Raw genomic sequence first — 24186 nt, forward strand, 5'->3', positions numbered from 1 at the left:
TGTTTTCTATGTTTCTTTATTTCTATGTTTTGGCCGGGTATGGTTCTCAATCAGGGACAGCTGTCTATCATTGTCTCTGATTGGGAATCATACTTAGGTTTTTCCCTCCTTTCAGTGTGGGTAGTAACTTTGTTTGTGGCACTAATGCCCTGTTAAGCTTCGCGGTTGTTTTGTATTGTTTATTGTTGGCAACATTATTTAATAAAAAATAAAATGTACGCTAACCACACTGCACTTTGGTCTACTTCCAACGACACCCATGACAGAACTTCCCACCACAAAAGGACCAAGCAGTGTGGTATGGGGGACTCATGGACTTGGGAGGAAATCTTGGACGGTAAGGGACTCTAGAGGCAGGCTCGGGAATATTGCCGTCCCAAGGAGGAGAGCTGGAGGCAGCAAAGCAGGCACGAGAGGCAGCTCCCCCCCCCCCCCCCCCCCCCCCCCAAGAATTTTTTTTTTTTTGGGGGTGGCACACGGGGAGATTGGCGGAGTCAGGTTATAGACCTGAGCCAACTCCTCGTGCTTACCTTTTTATGTCTCTATTTGGTTTGGTCAGGGTGTGATTTGAGGTGGGTATTCTATGTTCTATAATTTTTATTTTTTTCTGTTTTGGCCGGGTAGGGTTCTCAATCAGGGACAGCTATCTGTCGTCTCTGATTGAGATCCATACTTAGGTAGCCCTTTTCCCACCTGTCTTTGTGGGAAGTTGACTTTGTTTAGGCCACATAGCCTTTGAACTTCACGGTTTATTTTTGTAGTTTCATTTGTTCGGCCTCATTTTGATTAATAGAAGAAAATGTACGTTCACCACGCTGCACCTTGGTCCTCTCCTCCTCTGGGGCCTTTCAGAACAGGTGTATATATACTGAGATCATGGGACAGATCATGTGACACTTAGATTGCACACCGTTGGACTTTATTTAACTAATTATGTGACTTATGACGGTAATTGGTTGCACCATTTAGAGAGCCACTTTGGTCGACTTCCAACGACTTCCAATGCGTACTATTGTTTGTACAGATGAATGTGGTACCTTCAGGCATTTGGACATTTCTCCCAAGGATGAACCAGACTTGTGGAGGTTTACAATTGTTTTTCTTAGGTCTTGGCTGATTTCTTTTGCTTTTCCCATGATGTCATGCAAAAAGGCACTAAGTTTGAAGGTTACCCTTGAAATACATCCACAGGTACACCTCCGATTGACTCAAATGATGTCAATTAGCCTATCAGAAGATTCTAAAGCCATGACATCATTTTTCTGGAATTTTCCAAGCTGTTGAAAGACACAGTGAACTTGGTGTATGTAAACTTCTGACCCACTGGAATTGTGATACAGTGAACTATAAGTTAAATAATCTGTCTAAACAATTGTTGGAAAAATTACTTGTGTCGTGCACAAAGTAGATGTCCTAACCGACTTGCCAAAACTATAGTTTAAGAAATTTGTGGAGTGGTTGAAAAACACGTTTTAATGACTCCAACCTAAGTGTATGTAATCTTACGACTTCAACTGTAGATAAATACACTCTGTAAACCTAAACCAACTGATTGGCATGGCAACAGCACTGGTCTCTGGTGTTTCAAGACTGCACCGCCCTCAACCGTAAGGCTCTCCAGAGGGTAGTGAGGTCTGCACAACGCATCACCGGGGGCAAACTACCTGCCCTCCAGGACACCTACACCACCCGATGTCACAGGAAGGCCATAAAGATCATCAAGGACATCAACCACCCGAGCCACTGCCTGTTCACCCCGCTATCATCCAGAAGGCGAGGTCAGTACAGGTGCATCAAAGCTGGGACCGAGAGACTGAAAAACAGCTTCTATCTCAAGGCCATCAGACTGTTAAACAGCCACCACTAACACTGACACTGACTCAACTCCAGCCACTTTAATAATGGGAATTGATGGGAAATGACGTAAATATATCACTAGCCACTTTAAACAATGCTACCTTATATAAATGTTACTTAACCTACATTATTCATCTCATATGCATACATATATACTGTACTCTATATCATCGACGGTATCCTTATGTAATACATGTATCACTAGCCACTTTATACTATACTATGCCACTTTGTTTACATACTCATCTCATTTGTACATACTGTACTCGATACCATCTACTGTATCTTGCCTATGCTGCTCTGTACCATCACTCATTCATATATCCTTATGTACATATTCTTTATCCCCTTACACTGTGTACAAGACAGTAGTTTTGGAATTGTTAGTTAGATTACTTGTTATTACTGCATTGTCGGAACTAGAAGCACAAGCATTTCGCTACACTCGCACTAACATCTGCTAACCATGTGTATGTGACAAATAAAATTTGATTTGATTTGATTTACCTTCAAACTCAGTGCCTTTTTGCATGACATCATGGGAAAATCAAAAGAAATCAGCCAAGGTGGAGAAAATAAAGAGGACAGGTGAACCAGATCAGAGCACACATGCACACATGCCAATACCAGAGTGGTCACATTTACTATTTGATGCAACATTTTTTGTGACCAAACAATCAGTACAGTTGAAAATAAGATGGAAAACCATTTAACTTCTATTTTTTATTCAGTTCATGGGAATTTAACCACAAAATAAATGTTGATGTGCTACACGTCATCGTGCACATCCTTTTATTTGCAACAAGTACATTTGATGGCAACATCTCTGGTGCAGATTTTGGAATATTCAGAGAAAAATCTGTCGCCAATTGGGTGGAAACTGTGAGAGCAAAATTGCAAGATTATGTTAACATATAGTATTTGCATCAAATGGTTATTTTATGCAACAGAATAGAGGGTTGTTATAACTATATTGTGTCTGTGTGGGCTTTTATTCGTAACAATAGGAAAGGGCTATTCCATGACGCCAGATCATGTCTGTGCTCACGGGGGCAGGCCAATGACTTAGTTAAACTTTAAAGGGAATACAATTCTCTCACATTAACATCACATTACATCATTTCACAAATAGTTTCATCTTTACTCATTCATTTTATACAAGAATATGACGCAAACCTCATGACGGAGGCACCTGTATAAACAGAGTTAGGGTAATGTGGCTGTAATGTCTTTCATGAGGTCACAATCATGAAACAAAATGGACCGGGCCGTAGCTGGCTTCTCCACCGACCGTTTACACATTCTCCAAAATATGGATATTGTTCAGTTCTCAAATTCTGTGATGTAGTAGAAGTTCCTTTACTCTACTGTGAAACTCTCTCCATATTACATGGCCAGGGAGAGTCTCTTTACGGAATTTATGATATGGGGGTTAAGTTGTAAAACTGCCCCCCCTCCCCTCCCAACAGGAGAGGGGGTTATTCACATCTCTGCTAGCCAATTGACAGAAAGTGCTAACATCATGACAACAGTATATAGTCATTGAACACGGATCACTTTATTAATGTTTACATACTGTTTTACCCACTTCATACTGTATGTATATACTGTATTCTAGTCAATGCTTTTTATTCAGATAATGCCCATAATGTCTAGACACACACCCTCATATACCTACATATTATATTCCAGACTCTGACATAACTCGTTATAATATTTCTTAATTTCCTTTGTTCGGTATTACTGCACTGTCGGAGCTAGGAACATAAGCATTTCGCTACACCTGCAAAATACATGTACACGAGCAATACAATTTTCATTCGATTTTGATTTATGATCCTATTAAAGCTCAGTAGTTATAGTGATTAGATTGTGAGCGAGGGGGTTCAAAAGCAGGGCCTCCTGCGCAACAGAAGAGCGCATTAGCCCACTTAGCCAAAGCAACTCCTCAGGTCTCATGCAAGTTTGCTCATCACCTGAACACACTCGCCCACATGCACGCCCACACACTGAATGAACAGTTCCATCTTCTGGCCATCTTGATAAATGACACCAATTGTAAAGTCTGTAATCAAAGTACCATGGTTGTTAGAGAATGTAACTCTTTATTGAATACATTACGTGTAGATCCCAGTGGAACCTACCTCTATATAGTTGTCGTGACGTATTAGTTTACCTCTTAGAGCTACCCCCCTACTTTTTTCAATTTCCGCCTGAAGACATACCCAAATCTAACTGCCTGTAGCTCAGGCCCAGAACCAAGGATATGCATATTCTTGGTACCATTTGAAAGAAAACACTCTGAAGTTCGTGTAAATGTGAATTGAATGTAGGAGAATATAACGCAATAGATCTGGTTTAGATAATACAATGAAAAAAAACATGTTTTTTATTTTTATTGTTGTATCATCATCTTTAAAATGAACAAGATAAAACAAACATTCAGATAGGATGATGGGGACAATTTTAGTGAAACATATAAGAGGGCAATAGTACTTGTGCAACGTTTCAGAATGATAACTTCCAAAATGAGTGTGCTACATGACATTTATCATGAAGTCACCCAGGTGTCCCACACAAGTAGCCCAAATGTACCCAAGTGGCCAAATTGGTGAAGGTATACATTTTGAAACAAATGACTATATGCAAAATACCAAAATGGTATTCTAACACCCCCCCCCCCCCCCACCCCAAAAAAAAGAAAAAAAAAATATGAAGAAAAAAATGTATACATTTACAAAATAACATGGGTAACTATTTACACACTTTCAATATTTGGAAGACCCTCAGTCCTCTATCAAATCAAATTTATTTATAAAGCCCTTCGTACATCGGCTAATATCTCAAAGTGCTGTACAGAAACCCAGCCTAAAACCCAAAACAGCAAGCAATGCAGGTGTAGAAGCAAGGTGGCTAGGAAAAACTCCCTAGAAAGGCCAAAATCTAGGAAGAAACCTAGAGAGGAACCAGGCTATGAGGGGTGGCCAGTCCTCTTCTGGCTGTGCCGGGTGGAGATTATAACAGAACATGGCCGAGATTTTGAAACGGTCATGGATGACCAGCAGGGTCAAATAATAATAATCACAGTAGTTGTAGAGGATGCAACATGACAGCACCTCAAGAGTAAATATGAACAGTTTAGGGTTCCATAGCCACAGGCAGAACAGTTGAAACTGGAACAGCAGCAAGGCCAGGTGGACTTGCATGCCTCAGGTCCTCCGAGAGAGAGAAAGAGAGAATTAGAGAGAGCATACTTAAATTCACACAGGACACCGGATAAGACAGAAGTACTCCAGATATAACAAACTGACCCTAGCCCCCCCGACACAAACTACTGCAACATAACTACTGGAGGCTGAGACAGGAGGGGTCAGGAGACACTGTGGCCCCATCTGATGAGACCCCCGGACAGGGCCAAACAGGAAGGATATAACCCCACCCACTTTGCCAAAGCTCTACACAATATTGTGCTGCTGATGCCAGGTGCCATAGAAGTCTCTTTCTGCTGTAAAGCAGAGGGTCACCAAGCATGTGGTGCAGGTGATGGGGGACTTAATTTTGCAAAGAACACAGCGACGCCTCCATGCTGTGCCTATTTGGCCCTGAGGCACATCCATGCCTGCAGAAATACATTTGGGCAGATGAACACCACTTGTAGCAGGAGCTGGATGAACCAGCTTCAGTGGGGGATGGACACCTTGGCACTGGGGGCTCCCATTCGGAGTCAGTGTCACTGTGAAAGAAAATGTTCAGTTAGAATAGTTTCACATATGAGCCCTGTATCAACAGGTATAATAAACATATATATATAGAGTACAGGGAACATAAGATTGAATATATTATTATAGACCTGCTAGATCTACTGTCTCTTTTATATTATGACATTTCAGCTAGATCTACTGTCTTTATTATATTACAACAGACCAGCTGTATCTACTGTCTCCATTTCACTTTGGCCATTGTTGTGGGCCTGCCCTCCCCTCAACAGCCTCAAACAGGCTATTTTATGTGGGTTGGGGTGGGGCGGCAGACACACGCATCTCACATTTCATTACATTACATTTTTATATATTGCTACTAAATGTAAAAAAAATCATAAATAATATTTTATATTATTAATTTCAAACAAGGGCATTAGCATGAGAAGAACTTACCAGTCCAAAACGATGTACTCTCCGTTCAAAAAATATTCATCCATTTGGGAATCGCTAAATTAATCGTCCTCCCAACAATCTGTCTCACTTTCCCGATTTCTTCTAAAATTGTGTGTACATCTGTATATCTAGACTTAGATTTAGCTTTCCCTGATTTAGTCGCCGTAATGATTATTATATAAACAGCTGAATATGCGAAACAACGCTGTGCGTAATATGCGTTGCTCCTTCCGGTATGAAACTTCAATAGCGAATGACTCTCTTTATGCCGGAGTTTACTACTTGGTCTTCCAACACATAAACATTACATATTGCCGTTTACCTCAGCTCATTGGCTATCTACCCAGCTAGATTTCAAGACGATCAGTGGTCATTCGGTTAAAATGCAGTCAATCAACGAAACAGCTGTCAAATCATTGGTGCACAATGATGTCATTACGTGTCGTCGAAAATGGAATGAGACGGAATTCACGACACAAGCGGTTCACAAAATGTTTTGTGTTAGGCTACAAAAAACGGATTTTATCAAACAAAAGATAATTCAATGTGTAACAATGAGCATTGGGATTGCAAACAGACGAAGATCGTCAAAGGTAAACAATTTATTTTAATGCAGTTTGTGATTTTGTTACGCCTGTGCTGGTTGAAATAGTAATTTCTATACTCACAGGTTTTATACCCTCAGGTCAGAAGTGGGCGTAGCCGCCTTTAGGGCCCTTCTCTGGGCGTACCAAGTTAATGAGCCAAGGGCTAGGTTTTACTCAAATCCAATTTTAGACAACTAACTTACCATTTCATCTTCCCCAAAACATTCTCTTTGATTTGGATATTTTCCATACAACGTACAATGTATAAACATCAAACATATACTAGGGAAACCCTTCACATTACAATGTTTTTTGTAATAACGTCATCTGTTAACCTTTAATAACAGAACAAAAATGACATACATTTTCATATTCCATCTATCGTCATGACCACCATTGTGGCGGACGAAAACCATTGTTCCAAAGTCCCTTTAGTTCATGTTTAATGTTCTGAGGCTGGTTCTCAATAGTAATCGGACATAGGAATTTGTCTGTGGCCTGAGATTTACCAGGGCCGTGAGGGGCCATAAAACCCTCCACATTTTCAGACCCCTAGCTCTCCCCTCCTCTGTTGGGTGGAGCGATAATCTGTAGGGTTGTGGTCTCCTGTAACCTGACCTGATCAAGACAGTCATGACATAGTTTACATTGCACCTGTTAACCTTCCCTAGTCAAAGTAAATCAGACCAAGGACAGGTATTTGACAAATGGTTTAACACACACCTCCATGTATTGTCTACAGCAGGGCTATTCAAACCTGGGCCTCAAGATCTACTAACTACAGAACTTGTAATGCTCCGGGTGTCGTGGGTGTGGAGTCAAACGCAGGAGACAGAGAGTGCAATACTGTGCGTCTTTAATAGCACCAACAGGGTGCTCACAATAGTTACGTTCCCAAACACAGGGAATGAAAATGTACAACGGAAAAATCACGACCAGGCACTAACACGTACCTCTACAACAGAGCCGAAGGTTACACTGAAATAATCCCGCACAACAGCCAGGCGGGCCGGCTGTCTAATAAAGACAAACTAATTATACATAAACAGGTGCTACCAATAAACATACAAGGAGGGGGAGGAAAGACAATCAGTGGCAGCTAATAGGCCGGTGACGACGACCGCCGAGCGCCACCCGCCCAGGAAGGGGAACCACCCTCGGTCGGACTCGTGACAGAACTGCTGGTTTTCATCCTTCCCCTCTAACCAGGGACAGATTCAGACCTGGTCAGTGGATTATCTGGCCAATCAATGACATGCATGTTATTTCTGTGTCTAGACCAGGTTACGGTTAAGCACTTTGTGAAATTTTTTTTTGTAAAAAGCACTATACTTTGATATATTGATCAGTGAGAAGAGGGACAGAAGGGGAGAAGAGGAAACCAGTAGTACTGTAGAGGGACCTGGAGGGGCTGGAGTTGAATAGTCCTGGTCTATAGCATGTCTGTAGCTCCGTACAGAACAGAACATTTCCCCACTGCATGCCCCGTCAAAATTACCCAGAAGAACGGATGGACCCATGCCCACAGAACAAGGAACTCACCAGAATGACACAGTCACCTTTGATCCAGATTAAAATGGCTGCAGCAGGGATGTAGTGGAGCGGAAGCACACCTAAACAAGGACTACACCACTGGTTTATTCAATGAAAAGTGTTAACACACCTGGCTGTTACACCAACTTAGCATTGTTACCTGTAGTGTTTATGTTACTCTCTCTGTTATCTCAACCAGCTACAGTGTTTAGCCACCGTCATGTTTTTTTTACAACTACATCCCTGTAGCAGAGACACAAAAACAGAACACACAACAGAAAGACTTTAGTAACACACATGCAAAGTTTCCTATTTTAACAGAAGTGTAGTTAAAGAGTTTGTTTCATACAGAGTGTGACGTGATGAGGGATGGATGGCTGCAAGTGATGCAGTTGGACAAGCTGAAAGACAAACTCATTAACACACCATTAACCATTAACTCTTCTTGAACTGCACTGTTGGTTAAGCGCTTGTAACTAAGCATTTCAAGGTAAGGTCTACACTGTTGGTTAGGGGCTTGTAAGTAAGCATTTCATGGTAAGGTCTACACTGTTGGTTAGGGGCTTGTAACTAAGCATTTTACGGTAAGGTCTACACTGTTGGTTAGGGGCTTGTAACTAAGCATTTTACGGTAAGGTCTACACTGTTGGTTAGGGGCTTGTAAGTAAGCATTTCACGGTAAGGGCTACACTGTTAGTTAGGGGCTTGTAAGTAAGCATTTCATGGTAAGGTCTACACTGTTGGTTAGGGGCTTGTAAGTAAGCATTTCACGGTAAGGTCTACACTGTTGGTTAACAGCTTGTAAGTAGGCATTTCATGGTAAGGTCTACACTGTTGGTTAACAGCTTGTAAGTAAGTATTTTACGGTAAGGTCTACACTGTTGGTTAGGGGCTTGTAAGTAAGCATTTCACTGTAAGGTCTACACTGTTGGTTAAGGGCCTGTAAGTAAGCATTTCAAGGTAAGGTCTACACTGTTGGTTAAGGGCTGTAAGTAAGCATTTTACGGTAAGGTCTACACTGTTGGTTAGGGGCTTGTAAGTAAGCATTTTACGGTAAGGTCTACACTGTTGGTTAGGGGCTTGTAAGTAAGCATTTTACGGTAAGGTCTACACTGTTGGTTAGGGGCTTGTAAGTAAGCATTTCACGGTAAGGTCTACACTGTTAGTTAGGGGCTTGTAAGTAAGCATTTCATGGTAAGGTCTACACTGTTGGTTAGGGGCTTGTAAGTAAGCATTTCACGGTAAGGTCTACACTGTTGGTTAACAGCTTGTAAGTAGGCATTTCATGGTAAGGTCTACACTGTTGGTTAACAGCTTGTAAGTAAGCATTTTACGGTAAGGTCTACACTGTTGGTTAGGGGCTTGTAAGTAAGCATTTCACTGTAAGGTCTACACTGTTGGTTAGGGGCTTGTAAGTAAGCATTTCATGGTAAGGTCTACACTGTTGGTTAGGGGCTTGTAAGTAAGCATTTCACTGTAAGGTCTACACTGTTGGTTAGGGGCTTGTAAGTAAGCATTTCACGGTAAGGTCTACACTGTTGGTTAACAGCTTGTAAGTAGGCATTTCATGGTAAGGTCTACACTGTTGGTTAACAGCTTGTAAGTAAGCATTTTACGGTAAGGTCTACACTGTTGGTTAACAGCTTGTAAGTAAGCATTTCACGGTAAGGTCTACACTGTTGGTTAGGGGCTTGTAAGTAAGCATTTCACGGTAAGGTCTACACTTGTATTCGCCGCATGTGCCAAATAAAGTTTGATTTGATTTGAAACCAGTCAAGACACTTCAGTGAGTCAAGTCAACTCAATAACATCGACCCCAACCCATGGATGTGAAATTAACAACGTTTGAATATATACAATATATTATACACGCACACACAATATCATACATACACACACACACACACACACACTGTACATTTACACAGATGATCCATACCTGGTCAAATGCAAAAGCACGTACTGCAATGATGCCATTATGATACTGCAAAGTCATGAATATGTAAAAGGCATAGTTCACTCCAAACTATACATTTAGCTTTCAGTGAAATAGGTTAAATATCCCAACAGAGTCATGTGCTCACAACAGCTTAAGCCTGAAACCTAAATTGACGCTTCTCTAGTTAGGATTCTGCCCTTAGAGAATGATTATGTTGTAACGTATAGTAACTATGGTACCCAGGCTGACTAAAGAACGTATCTTATCACCTAACTTGTATTCATGTCAGACCCGTGGCACTGAGGACAGCAGCAATAGGTACCTTTGATTAAACTTAGGCTAGGTTTAGAATGGCTTTTTCATATCTCATCAAGTTAAAACCCTCCTGCTTTCTGCTAAAAACAGAGCTGAATTTTGATCAACTTCCCAAACTAAATGCCTGGATATTCAACAAGAAATAATCGTAAAACAAACAGCTGGTTTGGGAATGACAAGGTTGAAAAATAGGTTAGGCAAGATAGTCCGGTCTTGGGGCAGCAATCATCTCTCTACCTGGGCAGAGCCCTCCAGAAGGTGAATGAAATAGGGTTCAACTCTTCCCACACACTCCACCCCGAATTCCAGCTCCACCCCTCTGGTCGCAGGTACAGAGTACCTAAGGTTCAAATAAATATGGCCAAGGGCTCTTTTATTCCGAATACAACTTAACAAAATGTTGGACTAATTGCACTTTAGCACTTGCACTTCAACATGTAGCCCTTTACTTGAACACGCTATCGTAAGGCCTACATACCACTGTCTTAAAGTGTTCAACTAAAGCCTAATGGGTACATGAGTGAAGACTGCTGGGTAGTGTAGTTCTACATCAAGACGTGGCCGCGTGTGTCAGGCAGTCGTAGTCCCACCAGGCCTCCTCCCACTAGTACAGCCGACGCCAGCAGGATGGGGATGGTCTTTGTGATGCCAACCAGAGAACCGAAGATCAGGTTCCCCAACACCGCTGCCAGCTTACACATGGCATTACAGAACCCAAAACCTGTACCCCTGGAGAAGAAAAGGAGGGCAGAGGAGAGAGTCAAGGATGGAGGGTGTGTGTGTGTGTGTGTGTGTGTGTGTTGGTGTGTGTCGTGCCTGCCTGCCTGCCTGCCTGTTGTACCCACCTCCTGTCAGTTGGGTAGAGCTCAGCAGTAACAACATCCAGGGAGTTCCAGGCTGATATACTGAGGCCGTTATAGAGACACAGCATGAAGATCATCATAGACTCACTTGTCCCAAACCACAGAAAGAAACAACTGATGCCTGACAGCACCATGGAGCCCCCTGGAGGAGAAAACATGCTATTACACATCATATCACAACATAAGACATGATAACAGATTACAAACACATTATCTTTTTGGTGATACATTTTTTATTTAATTTCATAGGTACCGATAATGTAAAACCCCAGGGGGGACAGTCACACAATTGAACATTTGTCTGAATATCAAATATATACTCTCTATGAAGTAGAATTTAAAAAACTTACCCAGCATGCTCAGGCGCCCTATCTTGTCCATGAGAAGGGCGGAGACTATGTTGCCGGGCAAAACGGCGAGCGTGCCCACGAAGTTGACAAAGTAGACCCAGTAGGCACTGTAGTCATCATCAAAGGTCATCTGACAGCCCGTCTTGTTGTGGTGGAACGAACTGTTGATCACCCTCGACCCCACCAGCTTAGAATCGTCAATATCTGCAGAAAGACAAAGAGAGAAATAGAGAATCAGACAAGTGTACTATTTTGACTCCTTTATGTTCTGTTTGTCTGGCAGGTGAACTTTCTGAATAGACACTGTGCTGGGTTTATACTTATTATCTAATGCTGCTTCCATGGGCCTTTAACTCTCTTTATTAACTCATGTTTGTCCCCTATCGTTCAGACATGGTCTCAGCCTGCCTCTTGTGAGGTTCTCTTCTCTTGATGAAGGGAAGGTAGAACAGGGCCGGGGGGTCAGAAATATGGTCCGTCTGCAAAACATCCCAGGTCTTTTAGGGATAACTACATAACTCTCCCCTGATGGAAACGCTATTTATACACGACATCACAGAGAAAGAGCAAAGGCAGCAAACACTATGCCCTTTTCATACCTCTCTCGCTCTCTCTCTCTCTCTCTATCCCTCCCTTCCACCCTCCCTCACCCCCTTCCTCTCTGTGTTGCTGCTTGAGGCAATGAGACTACGTCTCCCATGAGACTTTGCCACCAAGTTCACACGCCCAGATTGTTTTCATGTTCAGCTGTTTCCTAAATACTGAGATGGAACCGTTTCTAAACCTGCGACCCCTCATGGTCTGAGTCAGCTGAACCACACCGTGGCCGTTAGCAGTCCCCCTAATTCACTACTCCCTCAGAGACCCTGCCTTTCCTGGTTCAACTATTAGTCAGCTCCTCTTATAATTAGATTGTACTCCACATGAACCCTCCTTCATAAGGGCTAGATAACACAGTCGTAACAATAATATAACAGATGTCATAAACAGTATTGAACGATAACATTAACCAAGAACTGTGCTAAAGTGTACATTGAGATGATATTACAGCGTGCATTGGTCTGTGTAATGTCAAGCCAAAATAGAAAATATCTTTCCTTCCCTCCACCTCACTTTAGAGCACCGTATTTCCATCCCTAATCTTCTATCAGATACAATTGAACTGCTGCAGGAGTGTGTAACGATCATTGCAATGCTATTATAGGTGGTACGTATGGACGTACACACGGCTCGATTTCTTTGTCAAGCACAGTGAACAAGGAACATAGAGGCCATTTCTGCAGGGGAAGAGAGGTTGACCTGTAATTCACTGGTGTAAAGGAAAGCTAGGGGGGAGAGAGGGAGAGGGGCAGGAGAGAGAGGGGGAGAAGGAGGGAGAGGAGAGAGGGGGAGGGAGAGTAGAGAGGGGGAGAGGGACAGGAGAGAGAGGGGGAGAGGGACAAGAGGAGAGAGAGAGAGGGACAGGAGAGAGAGGGGGAGAGGGAGGGAGAGGTACAGGAGAGAGAGGGGAGAGGGAGGGAGAGGAGAGAGGGGGAGAGGGAGGGAGAGTAGAGAGAGGGGGAGAGGGACAGGAGAGAGAGGGGGAGAGGGAGGGAGAGGGAGGGAGAGGAAAGAGGGGGAGAGGGAGAGAGAGGAGAGAGAGGGGGAGAGAGGGGGAGAGGGACAGGAGAGAGAGGGGGAGAGGGAGGGAGAGGAGAGAGAGAGAAGGAGAGGGACAGGAGAGAGGGAGACAGAGAGAGAACAGAGAGAGAGAGCAGTGAGAGAGACAGAGAAGAGCGAGAGAGAACAGAGAGACAGAGCAGAGAGAGACAGAGCAGAGAGAGAGACAGAGAGGGCGAGAGAGAGACAGAGAAGAGAGAGAGAGAGAGAACAGAGAGAGAGAGCAGAGAGAGACAGAGCAGAGAGAGAGAGAGAGAGAGAGAGCGAGGGAGGGCAAGGGGGAGAGAGAGAGAGAGAGAGAGAGAGTCAGAGCAGAGAGGGAGACAGAGAGAACACATAGAGAGAGCAGAGAGATAGAGGGAGCAGAGAGAGAGAGGAAAAGGAAGAGAGGAGAGTAAGAGAGTTTTGTCTGAAGGGTTTTGTGAGAGGCAGGGGGACACCTCATCTATAACATGGTTGCTGTGAGGAAGAGATGTGCTCAGAATTAATAGAATGAGTAACATTTCAAGTAAACAACCAAGTGTGTGTGTATGCGAGCACGCGCGCATACCAGGGTTTCTGTTAGGAAAATGTGGAGCCAGACATTTGAAAGGCAACATTGTAATTTAAGGGACATTTGAGAAATTTGCAGACCCAGATGCATTTAGTGTATAACCTGATTAGGGTGTCCACCCACGGTGCTCAGAATGACAGAAATCCCATCTAGATGATGGTAAAGCATGTTAACAGAACAGGCATGTCAAGGATGCAACGATGTGCGGTCATTCTTACCCAATTCTGATGTGCATTTTGAACATGTTAAAATAACTGTCCACATTTACTTTTCCTCGGCCAACATGAAAAGTAAGGAACAGCAAAATCACTTGCCTATGTCAATCTACTATATTAGAAAAGTTTAGGCTACCTAGTCTATTGGTCAGTTCTTTGAGAAAGACATGTCATATTCCAAACAGACAGTTGTGGGACAATAGATCCCAAATTCAAACAAGCAGTAGGCCTAGGATACAAAAACAAATATGTTAAAAAGCAACAGATCAGAAGCTTCAGTTTAAAATATGATTTATTCACATTATAAGCGCAGCAATGCGAACAAGGCAGTAGACTACACGCAAATGTTCTTTCCATAATGCAATTATCGGGAAAATACAGTCAAAAGCACTCTACCATTGCGAGCGGTTTCATGTGACAAGAGATGAAAATATCTGTTTAGAAAGAGAGGAGATCTAATAGGCTAGTTAAGCAAGTTAAGACATGCCTCATAATATCTATTAAAACGTTCAGGTTTCAAAACATGTATATGTTTTCAAAATGCATACTACCAAAGTGGTGTGATGCTCTGATGAAGCCTGCCTCCCGTTGCCGTTTGATGCCAAGTTCAACACAACTGGGAACTCGGAAATCTCAGACTTCTGACAGTGGGTTCAAGACAACTGGAAAAATATTCTAACTCAGGAACTTGGGCCTCTTCCTAAAGTTCCGCCTTTCCGACCTGAAGATCTCTGACGTCATGATTTCACATCGTATTTTTCAGAGTTCCAAGATGTCTTGAAAGCACCACAAGATGCTGCAGCAGCAGCTCTAGCTGCGTCGACAGATTTTCCACTTAAAGGCTCTGTATCTGTATGCTGTACGAGTGTGATAAAAAAAGATGCATAACAAATATACTGTAAACGCGCCAATTTAATTACACTCAATTATGCAAATGAACCAATAGACCGATAAGCATGACCAGTCAAATGTATTTCCATCAAAGAACAGGCTAAAAATCATTATTTCACAATGGGATTGTCCTTCTCCCAGCCATTCGGCCGGCTTCAATTTTATCGGCTATGACAAAAGCCATTACCGGCTAATGGACACCCTGGCGCATACATGCATGTGTGTGTGAGCGTGTGTGGACTCACCTGTGTTATAAAAGAAGGCTTCTACGAAGGTGCAGTTCTTGAATAATGAGCCCACTGTTGACACGTCGTCAAAGTAACAGTTCTGAAACGTAGAGTCTATAAAGGTGACGGACTTCAACTTCATACTGATGAACCTAGAGAGGAGGAGAGAGGAGAAAGGAGAGGAGGAGAGGGAGGGGGAGAGAGGAGAGGAGAGGAGAGGGAGGAGAAGAGGAGAGGGAGGGGGAGAGGGAGAGGAGAGGAGAGGGAGGAGAAGAGGAGAGGGAAGAGGAGAGGGAGGAGAGGAGAGGAGGAGATGGGAGAGCGAGGGGGAGGGAGAGGGAGAAGAGGAGGGGGAGAGAGGAGAGGGAGAAGAGGAGAGAGGGAGAAGAGGAGAGGAGAAGGAGGTGGAGAGAGGAGAGAGAGGGGGAGAAGAGGAGAGGAGAGAGGGAGAGGAGAAGGAGGTGGAGAGAGGAGAGAGAGGGGGAGAAGAGGAGAGGAGAGAGGGAGAGGAGAAGGAGGTGGAGAGAGGAGAGAGAGGGGGAGAGAGGAGAGGGAGAAGAGGAGAGAGGGAGAAGAGGAGAGGAGAGAGGGAGAGGAGAAGGAGGTGGAGAGAGGAGAGAGAGGGGGAGAAGAGGAGAGGAGAGAGGGAGAGGAGAGGGAGGGGGAGAGAGGAGAGAGAGGGGGAGAAGAGGAGAGAGGGAGAAGAGGAGAGGAGAAGGAGGTGGAGAGAGGAGAGAGAGAGGGAGAAGAGGAGAGGAAAATAAGAATAAATACAGTAAAGAAAAATCTATTGTACCATCAACACTTATTTTTGGTCGACACAAAGCAGAGTTGAGATAGTGATCGAGCAAATAAAAGATTGATGATATCCCCTCCAGTACCCAGCGGTGTGAGACCACTAGCTGGGAGAACAGCCTGGCCTGTACGCTGACTCAGCCCTTTCTATCCAATAGAGATAGGATACGTTATCTCTAAGGATACGTTATCTCTAAGGATACGTTATCTCTAAGGATATGTTATCTCTAAGGATATGTTATACTGTACTGGACATGACTGATGAAACACTTTACAAAACAAAGATGAAACGCAAGTCCACAGGCCAGTATTGTTGCATACAAACACACACACACATTTTAACCAGGGGTTTCTAGTGGAAGGGGTGTAGTACGTCAATATGTTCCTGTGATAGGCAATGCTACCAAATACCAATTGAGTGTATGTAAACCTCTGACCCACTGAGAATGTGATGAAAGAAATAAAAGCTGAAATAAATCATTCTTTCTACTATTATTCTGACATTTAACATTCTTAAAATAAAGTGGTGATCCTAACTGACCTGAGACAGGGATTAAATGTCAGGAATTGTGAAACTGAGTTTAAATATATTTGGCTAAGGTGTATGTAAACTTCCGACTTCAACTGTATGTTAGAGAGGAGGATCATAGTAGAGAGAGAGAGAGAGAGACGTTTTTTTATTTCCCGGAGGCGGTGTAGATAAAGGAAAGGAAGAACATTACGGAGAGCGGTGTGTTGTTTACAGGAATGACGGATCACACTGCTATCCTGGAATGGGATAGGCTACGTTAACTGGATAAACTGGGGGTTTGATAGAGCCTGTTTAACTCATTAAAGTCTCTTTAAGTGAGTTTGTTGGTTACAATAACCATCATTGGTGAAGACTACATTGGTGTGTTTGTGTGTGCGTTTAGACACAGTACCTGTCGTTGACGAATACTCCGTTGGTGTGTATCTGGTTCTCCAGGGTGAAGTTAAAGGTGAAGTCTTCTGTATGTTCGTTGTTGTGAGTCTTCACTCTAGAGGCATACTCATCAGACTGCAGGTGATGGATGACATCAGGGAACCACACAGATAGGCCATAGTACCTGCAAAGGATATGGCGTCACTGACAGACTAGTAACCGCACACAGGAATAATATTCTTAACATTCTCTAGTTAGGATATACAGTGCATTCAGACGCCTTGACTTTTTCCACATTTTGTGACATTACAGCCTTATTCGAAAATGTATTACATCGTTTTTTCCAATCTTCAATCTACACACAATGCCACATAATGACAACGGGATTTAGCATTGGGATTTAGCATTGATGTTCCTAATGGTGCTTTATTTAGATGGGTGGTCTCTTTCCCAGTTAGCGTGGGAGCATTCATCATCTTAGCGCTATTTGAGAGACCCTGGCTCTACCTTAGAGTACTTCATTATGAACACACAGACTCAGGATAAACTGATAGCTGGGATAGGCACTGCTTACCCAAAAGACAGTGTGAACCACACGAAGGCCAGTTTGATGGTGTTGTCTTTCACTGGGTAATTGAAACAGCTCATGAACGTTAACCAGATCTAGAGAAAGAGAAAGAGACAGGTATAAATACCTAAAAAAAAGTCATTATTCATAATGATTTCATATAATATTTGTTGTTACAACCTATCACTAACACCCACAGTCCTACCCCTCTGAGTTCAGTCCTGATCATGAAGAGGACTTGGCCAACAGGGTTGGATGAGTCTGACTGCATCTCTACCAATTCATCCAGATGCGTAGGGAGCTTTATTCTGTTCACCTACAGGGGGAGACTCAGAGTCAATACACTATGTGTGTGTTTTTGTGTGAAGGAGAGAGAGAGAAAGAAAGAAAAAGAGGAAAAGAGAGAGGATGAAAGAGAGCGAGAGAGTCCCAAAGAGACAGGTACTGTATACTCACGGTGAAGACTTTCTCTGGTTCTCCGCGGGCCCTCATGTTGGTGTCATGGATCTGTTTCAGCACCATCCATGCCTCGTCATGTTTACCCATCTAGACACAGAGAGGGTTACACACACAAATCAAATTCCCCCGAATACAATACAACGAATACTGTGAAATGCTTGCTTACCGAGCCCTTCCCAACGATGCAGAGTTTTAAAGTAATAATAAAACATTTTAAAACAGTAACATGAGGAATAAAGAATGGAGATACAGTACAGTGAGGACCAGTACCAGATCAATGTGCAGGGGTACAAGGTATTTGAGGTAGATACTGTATGTACATGAATGCAGGGTAAGGTGACTACGCATCAGGATAGATAATAATAAGAGTAAAATAAAGAACAGAATAGCAGCAGCATATGATGAGTGTAAAAGTGTGTGAACTGTTTATGAAACACAATTGAGACATTATTTTACTCTAAGATTAGAGGGGTACCCTCATACCCTTTTTATGTTCCAACTCCTCAACTTGTGTTTATTTTGAGTAATAATGTAGGCCACATGATTTCAACATGTGAACAAAGTGGACAGACTAGCATGCTGTTCAAACAGTTGGAGAAGGACAGCAGGGTGTGTTTATAACTATTCAACTGTTTTGCCTTGTTAGCTAGCAGATACATCCAAGTTGGATAAACTAAATACAAGTGGGTCTTATGGTTGTGGAAGGCTTATATGTATCCTAGGTATAACTGAATTCATTAGATTATTGCTGACTGTTTGAAATGCTGTGCTTTTGACCTTTAATTGTAAAGAAAAGCTTATTTAGAGAGAACATTTAAAAACTTGAGATGTATATTGTGAATCGGCAATTAAGTTTGAAAAAATCCAGATATGATTTTTATGCCATATCGCCTGGACCTAGTGTCTATAGGTGTGTGTGTGTGTTTATGTATGTATGTGTGTTTGTGTGGTGTCATTATGCATGTGTGTGTGTTATGTGTGTGTGTAAGTACAGTACGTAGTGTATAATGTGAGGTCGTTTTGTGTGAGTGTGTCAGTGTAGTGTGTGTGAGTGACTGTGTACATAGTGTGTGTATATAGTCCTGTGTGTGAGTGGGTATAGATTCAGTGCAAGGTAGATCAATGCAGATAGTCCAGGTAACCATTAATGAACTATTTAGCAGTATTATGGCTATGTCACATGTGCAGCCAGAGGAAAAGAAACTCTAGACCACCTTCACTCCACACATAGTGATGCATACAAAGCTCTCCCCCCTCGCCCTCCATTTGGCAAATCTGACCATAATTTTATCCTCCTAATTCCTGCTTACAAGCAACAACTAAAGCAGGAAGTACCCGTGACTCGCTCAATATGGAAGGTCAGATGAAGCAAATGCTACACTATAGGACTGTTTTGCTAGAACAGACTGGAATATGTTCAGGGATTCATCCAATGGCATTGAGGAGTAAACCACCTCAGTCACCGGCTTCATCAATAAGTGCATCGATGACATCGTCCCCACAGTGACCGTACGTATATTTCCCAACCAGAAGCCATGGATTACAGGCAACATCCGCATCGGCTAAAGGCTAGAGCTGCCGCTTTCAAGGAGCGGGACACTAATCCGGACACTTATAAGATATCCTGCTATGCCCTCAGACGAACCATCAAACAAGCAGAGCGTCAATACAGGATTAAGATTGAATCCTACACCAGGCTCTGATGCTCGTCGGATGTGGCAGGACTTGAAAACTATTACGGACTACAAAGGGAAACCCAGACGCGAGCTGCCCAGTGACATGAGCCTACCAGATATGCTAAATGCCTTTTATGCTCGCTTTGCAGTGTTAGACTCAACATTTTGAACATTGAGATATTAAATAAATGATAGGAAAGAAGCATAGAATCAAAGGAGAAAGAGACTGGGCCTCTGTAGAAAGACAGATAGCTGTGGAATGTGTTGGGGGACGGGAGCAGAGCACCGTGTTGATACAGGGAAGACAGATGGAACTCTATGGATTAGATGAAGGAGGGGTTGAGGTCAGGAGGTGAGGACAGTTCACCTGAAGGGAGTAATAAGGGTTTGGTATCTTGTTACTCTTTTCCTGTTAAACCATTAGATGTAAGGATTGTAGAGAAGGCGGAGTGTTTTAAGTGGGATATATATATCTGAGTGGGACAAATGTTGAAGTGTCTGAAAACAGCTGTACAGAACCTTTGGGAGGAATTAAACTTGGTTAAAGCTTCTCTAGTGTCTGAGTTATTTACTCTGAAAAATAAAAACCTAACAGAGGCAAGCAACACTGAAGCATGCACGAGAGGACTAGTTGTTCTGGACGACTGTGTGATAACGCTCTCGGTAGCCGATGTGAGTAAGAACTTTAAACAGGTCAACATTCACAAAGCCGCGGGGCCAGACAGATTACCAGGACGTGTACTGAAAGCATGCGCGGACCACCTGGCAAGTGTCTTCACTGACATTTTCAACCTCTCACTGTAATACCTACATGTTTCACGCAGACCACCATAGTCCCTGTGCCAAAGGAAGTGAAGGTAACCTGCCTAAATGATTGCCGCCCCGTAGCACTCACATCAACAGCATCCTCCCGGACACCCTAGACCCACTCCAATTCACATACCGCCCCAACAGATCCACAGATGACGCAATCTCAATCGCACTCCACACTGCCCTTTCCCACCTGGACAAAAGGAACACCTATGTGAGAGTGCTGTTCATTGACTACAGCTCAGCGTTCAACATAGTGCCAACAAAGATCATCACTAAGCTAAGGACCCTGAGACTAAACACCTCCCTCTGCCACTGGATCCTGGACTTCCTGACGTGCCACCCCCAGGTGGTAAGGGTTGGCAACAACACATCTGTCACGCTGATCCTCAACACTGGGGCCCCTCAGGGGTGCGTACTTAGTCCCCTCCTGTACTCCCTGTTCACTCACAACTGCGTGGCCAAACACAACTCCAACACCATCATTAAGTTTGCTGACGACACAACAGGGCCTTATCACCGACAACAGGGCCTTATCACCGACAACAATGAGACAGCCTATAGGGAGGAAGTCAGAAACCTGGCAGTGTGGTGCCAGGTCAACAACCTCTCCCTCAATGTGAGCAAGACAAAAGAGCTGATCGTGGACTATAGAAAAAGGCGGGCCGAACAGAACCCCATTAACATTTATGGGGCTGTAGTGGAGCGGGTCGAGAGTTTCAAGTTTCTTGGTGACCACATCACCAACAAACTATCATGGTCCAAACACACCAAGACAGTTGTGAAGAGGGCACGACAACACCTTTCCCCCTCAGGAGACTGAAAAGATTTGGCATGGGTCCTCAGATCCTCAAAATGTTCCACAGCTGCACCATCGAGAGCATCCTGACCGGTTGCATCACCGCCTGGTATGGCAACTGCTCTGCTTCAGACATTAAGGCGCTACAGAGAGTAGTGTGTACAGCCCAGTACATCACTGGGGCCAAGTTTCCTGCCAGGAAACAGGACCTATATACTAGGCGTTGTCAGAGGAAGGCCCAAAAAATTGTCAGAGACTCCAGTCACGCAAGTCATAGACGTGTCTCTCTGCTACCGCACGGCAAGCGGTAACGGAGCGCCAAGTCTAAGATCAAAAGGCTCCTCACAGCTTCTACCCCCAAGCCATAAGACTGCTGAACAATTAATCAAATGGCCACATAACTATTTACATTGACGCCCACCCTCCATTTATTTTTCAATTTATTTACACTGCTGCTACTCACTCTTTATTATCTATGCATAGTCACTTCATCCCTACCTACATGTACAAATTACCTCGACTAAACTGTACCCCCGCACATTGACTCGATACCGGTACCCACCGTATATAGCCTCGTTATTGTCATTTTATTGTGTTACTTTTCATAATTTTTTACTTTAGTTTATTTGGTAAATCTTTTATTAACTCTTCTTGAGCTGCACTGTTGGTTAAGGGCCTGTAAGTAAGAATTTCACGGTAAGGTCTACACTGTCGGTTAAGGGTCTGTAAGTAAGCATTTCATGGTAAGGTCTACACTGTTGGTTAAGGGCTGGTAAGTAAGCATTTCACGGTAAGGTCTACACTGTTGGTTAGGGGCTTGTAAGTAAGCATTTCACGGTGAGGTCTACACTGTTGGTTAGGGGCTTGTAAGTAAGTATTTCACGGTAAGGTCTACACTGTTGGTTAGGGGCTTGTAAGTAAGCATTTCACGGTAAGGTCTACACTGTTGTATTTAGCACATGTGACAAATAAAGTTTGATTTGATTTAGCAGTCTTATGGCTTGGGGGTAGAAGCTGTCTCGAAGACTGTTGGTCCGAGAGCCGATGCTCCGGTACCGTTTGCCGGACGGTAGCAGAGTGAACAGTCTATGGCTTGGGTGGCTGGAGACTGGTGATTCTTCGGGACTTCCGCTGACACCACCTCATATAGAGGTCCTGGATGGCAGGGATCTTGGCCCCAGTGATGTACTGGTCTGTCCACACAACCCTCTGTAGCGCTTTGTGATCTCTTCATGACTGTGTGGGTGTGTGTGGACCATGTTAAGTCTTTAGTGATGTGGATGCCAAGGAACGTGAAGCTCTCGACCCGCTCCAAAAAGTCCTGTCGATGTGGATGGGGGCGTGCTCTCCCCTCTTTCTCCTGTGGTCCATGATCAGCTCCTTGTTGTTGTCCTGGCACCACACTTCTAAGTCTATAGGGGCTGTCCCATCAGGAAGTCCAGGATCCAGTTGCAGAGGGAGGTGTTCAGTCTCAGGGTCCCTAGCTTGGTGATGAGCTTGCAGGGGACTATGTTGTTGAACGCTGAACTGTAGTCCATCAACAGCATTCTCACATAGTTATTTCCCCTCTTGTCCAGGTGGGAGACGGCAGTGTGAAGTGCAATGGAGATTGTGTCATCTGTGAATCTGTTGGGGCGGTATGCAGACACACACACACACACACATACTCCTTACCTCTAGGAAGAATCGTGGGCTCTCGGGCATGAAGGTGAGTGCTACGACAGCACACACACAGGGTAGAGCACACACCACCACAAACACTCTCCAACTGTGGAACTGGTAGGCGGAGCCCATACTGAAACTCCATCCTGCACACACAACCACCAATCAGAAACAAGAGAAATGAGCACAACAATACACATTCCATGTCTGATATTATGCGTTGTTTTTGTATAAGAGTAAAAGTACGAAGGCCTGAAATCTTAAAGTGCCTCCAAGTACCTTAAAATCATCAACCCATTTCATTATAGTCTCTCTTATTAGGAATTATCCCAAAACACACTTCTAGTTTCCACATGAGATGCAGTGTGATGATGGGAATGAGAATCTAGAGATGAAGAACACCATATGGTGAAGGAAATGAGCTCTCTCTCTGTGTATGTGATGCCCATGGGGCTGTGTTAGACTCCACCAGTACATATCACTTTAGGGAGATTACAGCTATAATGGACTGGAGGGTATGGCTGACTGATTGACACACACCTAGATTTATGGAGCTGCACTACCTAGAACAAGGCGGTATCACACACACCTGCAGTGTCCTTGGTCATAGCACAATGCCCATGACATTAACACCTACACATACACATTTCTTACACAACACATTTACGACCGCCCCTCCACTTAATTCCTCGAACACACACACACACACATACACACACACACTGAGGCTTTCCAGTAAGAAGAGGAGTCCTCCAGCCTCTGGCCAGCAGCAGTCAATGAAGAGCCCACTGCGGCGGAACCTGTTACACACACGTTCTCTCACAGACGTGTGTGTGTGTGTGAAGATATGCCTTGTGTTTTATGACGAGTGCTTTTATGTCCCTGACAGACAGACAGACAGTAGTAGACAGACAGACAGTGACAGACAGACAGTAGCAGACAGAAGACAGTAGTAGACAGACAAACAGTAGCAGACAGACAGACAGTAGACAGTAGCAGACAGACAGACAGAGTAGACAGTAGCACAGACAGACAGTAGCAGACAGACAGACAGACAGACAGAAGACAGTAGTAGACAGACCGACAGTGACAGACAGACAGTAGACAGTAGCAGACAGACAGACAAACAGACAGACAGAAGACAGTAGTAGATAGACAGACAGTAGCAGACAGACAGTAGACAGTAGCAGACAGACAGACGTACAGTAGACAGTAGCAGACAGACAGACAGACAAACAGTAGACAGTAGCAGACAGACAGAGTAGACAGTAGCAGACAGACAGTAGCAGACAGACAGAGTCAGCATACAGTAGCAGACAGACTGTAGCAGACAGACAGTAGACAATAGCAGACAGACAGACAGCAGACAG

General features: G+C 43.7%; 1 protein-coding gene across 2 annotated transcripts in view; it reads right to left on the bottom strand.

The window, feature by feature from the left end:
- Positions 1-9780: 9780 nt before the first annotated feature.
- The window catches only part of LOC110522831 (synaptic vesicle glycoprotein 2C-like), a 65631-nt gene continuing 51225 nt past the window's right edge, over positions 9781-24186 (bottom strand). The window contains exons 4-12 of one of the 2 annotated variants that reach the window (XM_036977082.1): positions 22829-22962; positions 17867-17956; positions 17616-17726; positions 17417-17505; positions 16862-17026; positions 15162-15295; positions 11599-11802; positions 11231-11390; positions 9781-11114 (exon numbers count right to left, since the gene is read on the bottom strand). In XM_036977082.1, coding sequence (XP_036832977.1) covers positions 10931-11114; positions 11231-11390; positions 11599-11802; positions 15162-15295; positions 16862-17026; positions 17417-17505; positions 17616-17726; positions 17867-17956; positions 22829-22962 — 1271 coding nt within the window. In that variant the 3' untranslated portion in view covers positions 9781-10930. The remainder of the gene's footprint in view (positions 11115-11230; positions 11391-11598; positions 11803-15161; positions 15296-16861; positions 17027-17416; positions 17506-17615; positions 17727-17866; positions 17957-22828; positions 22963-24186) is intronic. The other variant, XM_036977081.1, reaches the window with a different exon arrangement.

Source organism: Oncorhynchus mykiss, chromosome 5, assembly GCF_013265735.2.
Source record: "Oncorhynchus mykiss isolate Arlee chromosome 5, USDA_OmykA_1.1, whole genome shotgun sequence".
In the NCBI taxonomy this organism is placed as follows: Eukaryota; Metazoa; Chordata; class Actinopteri; order Salmoniformes; family Salmonidae; genus Oncorhynchus; species Oncorhynchus mykiss.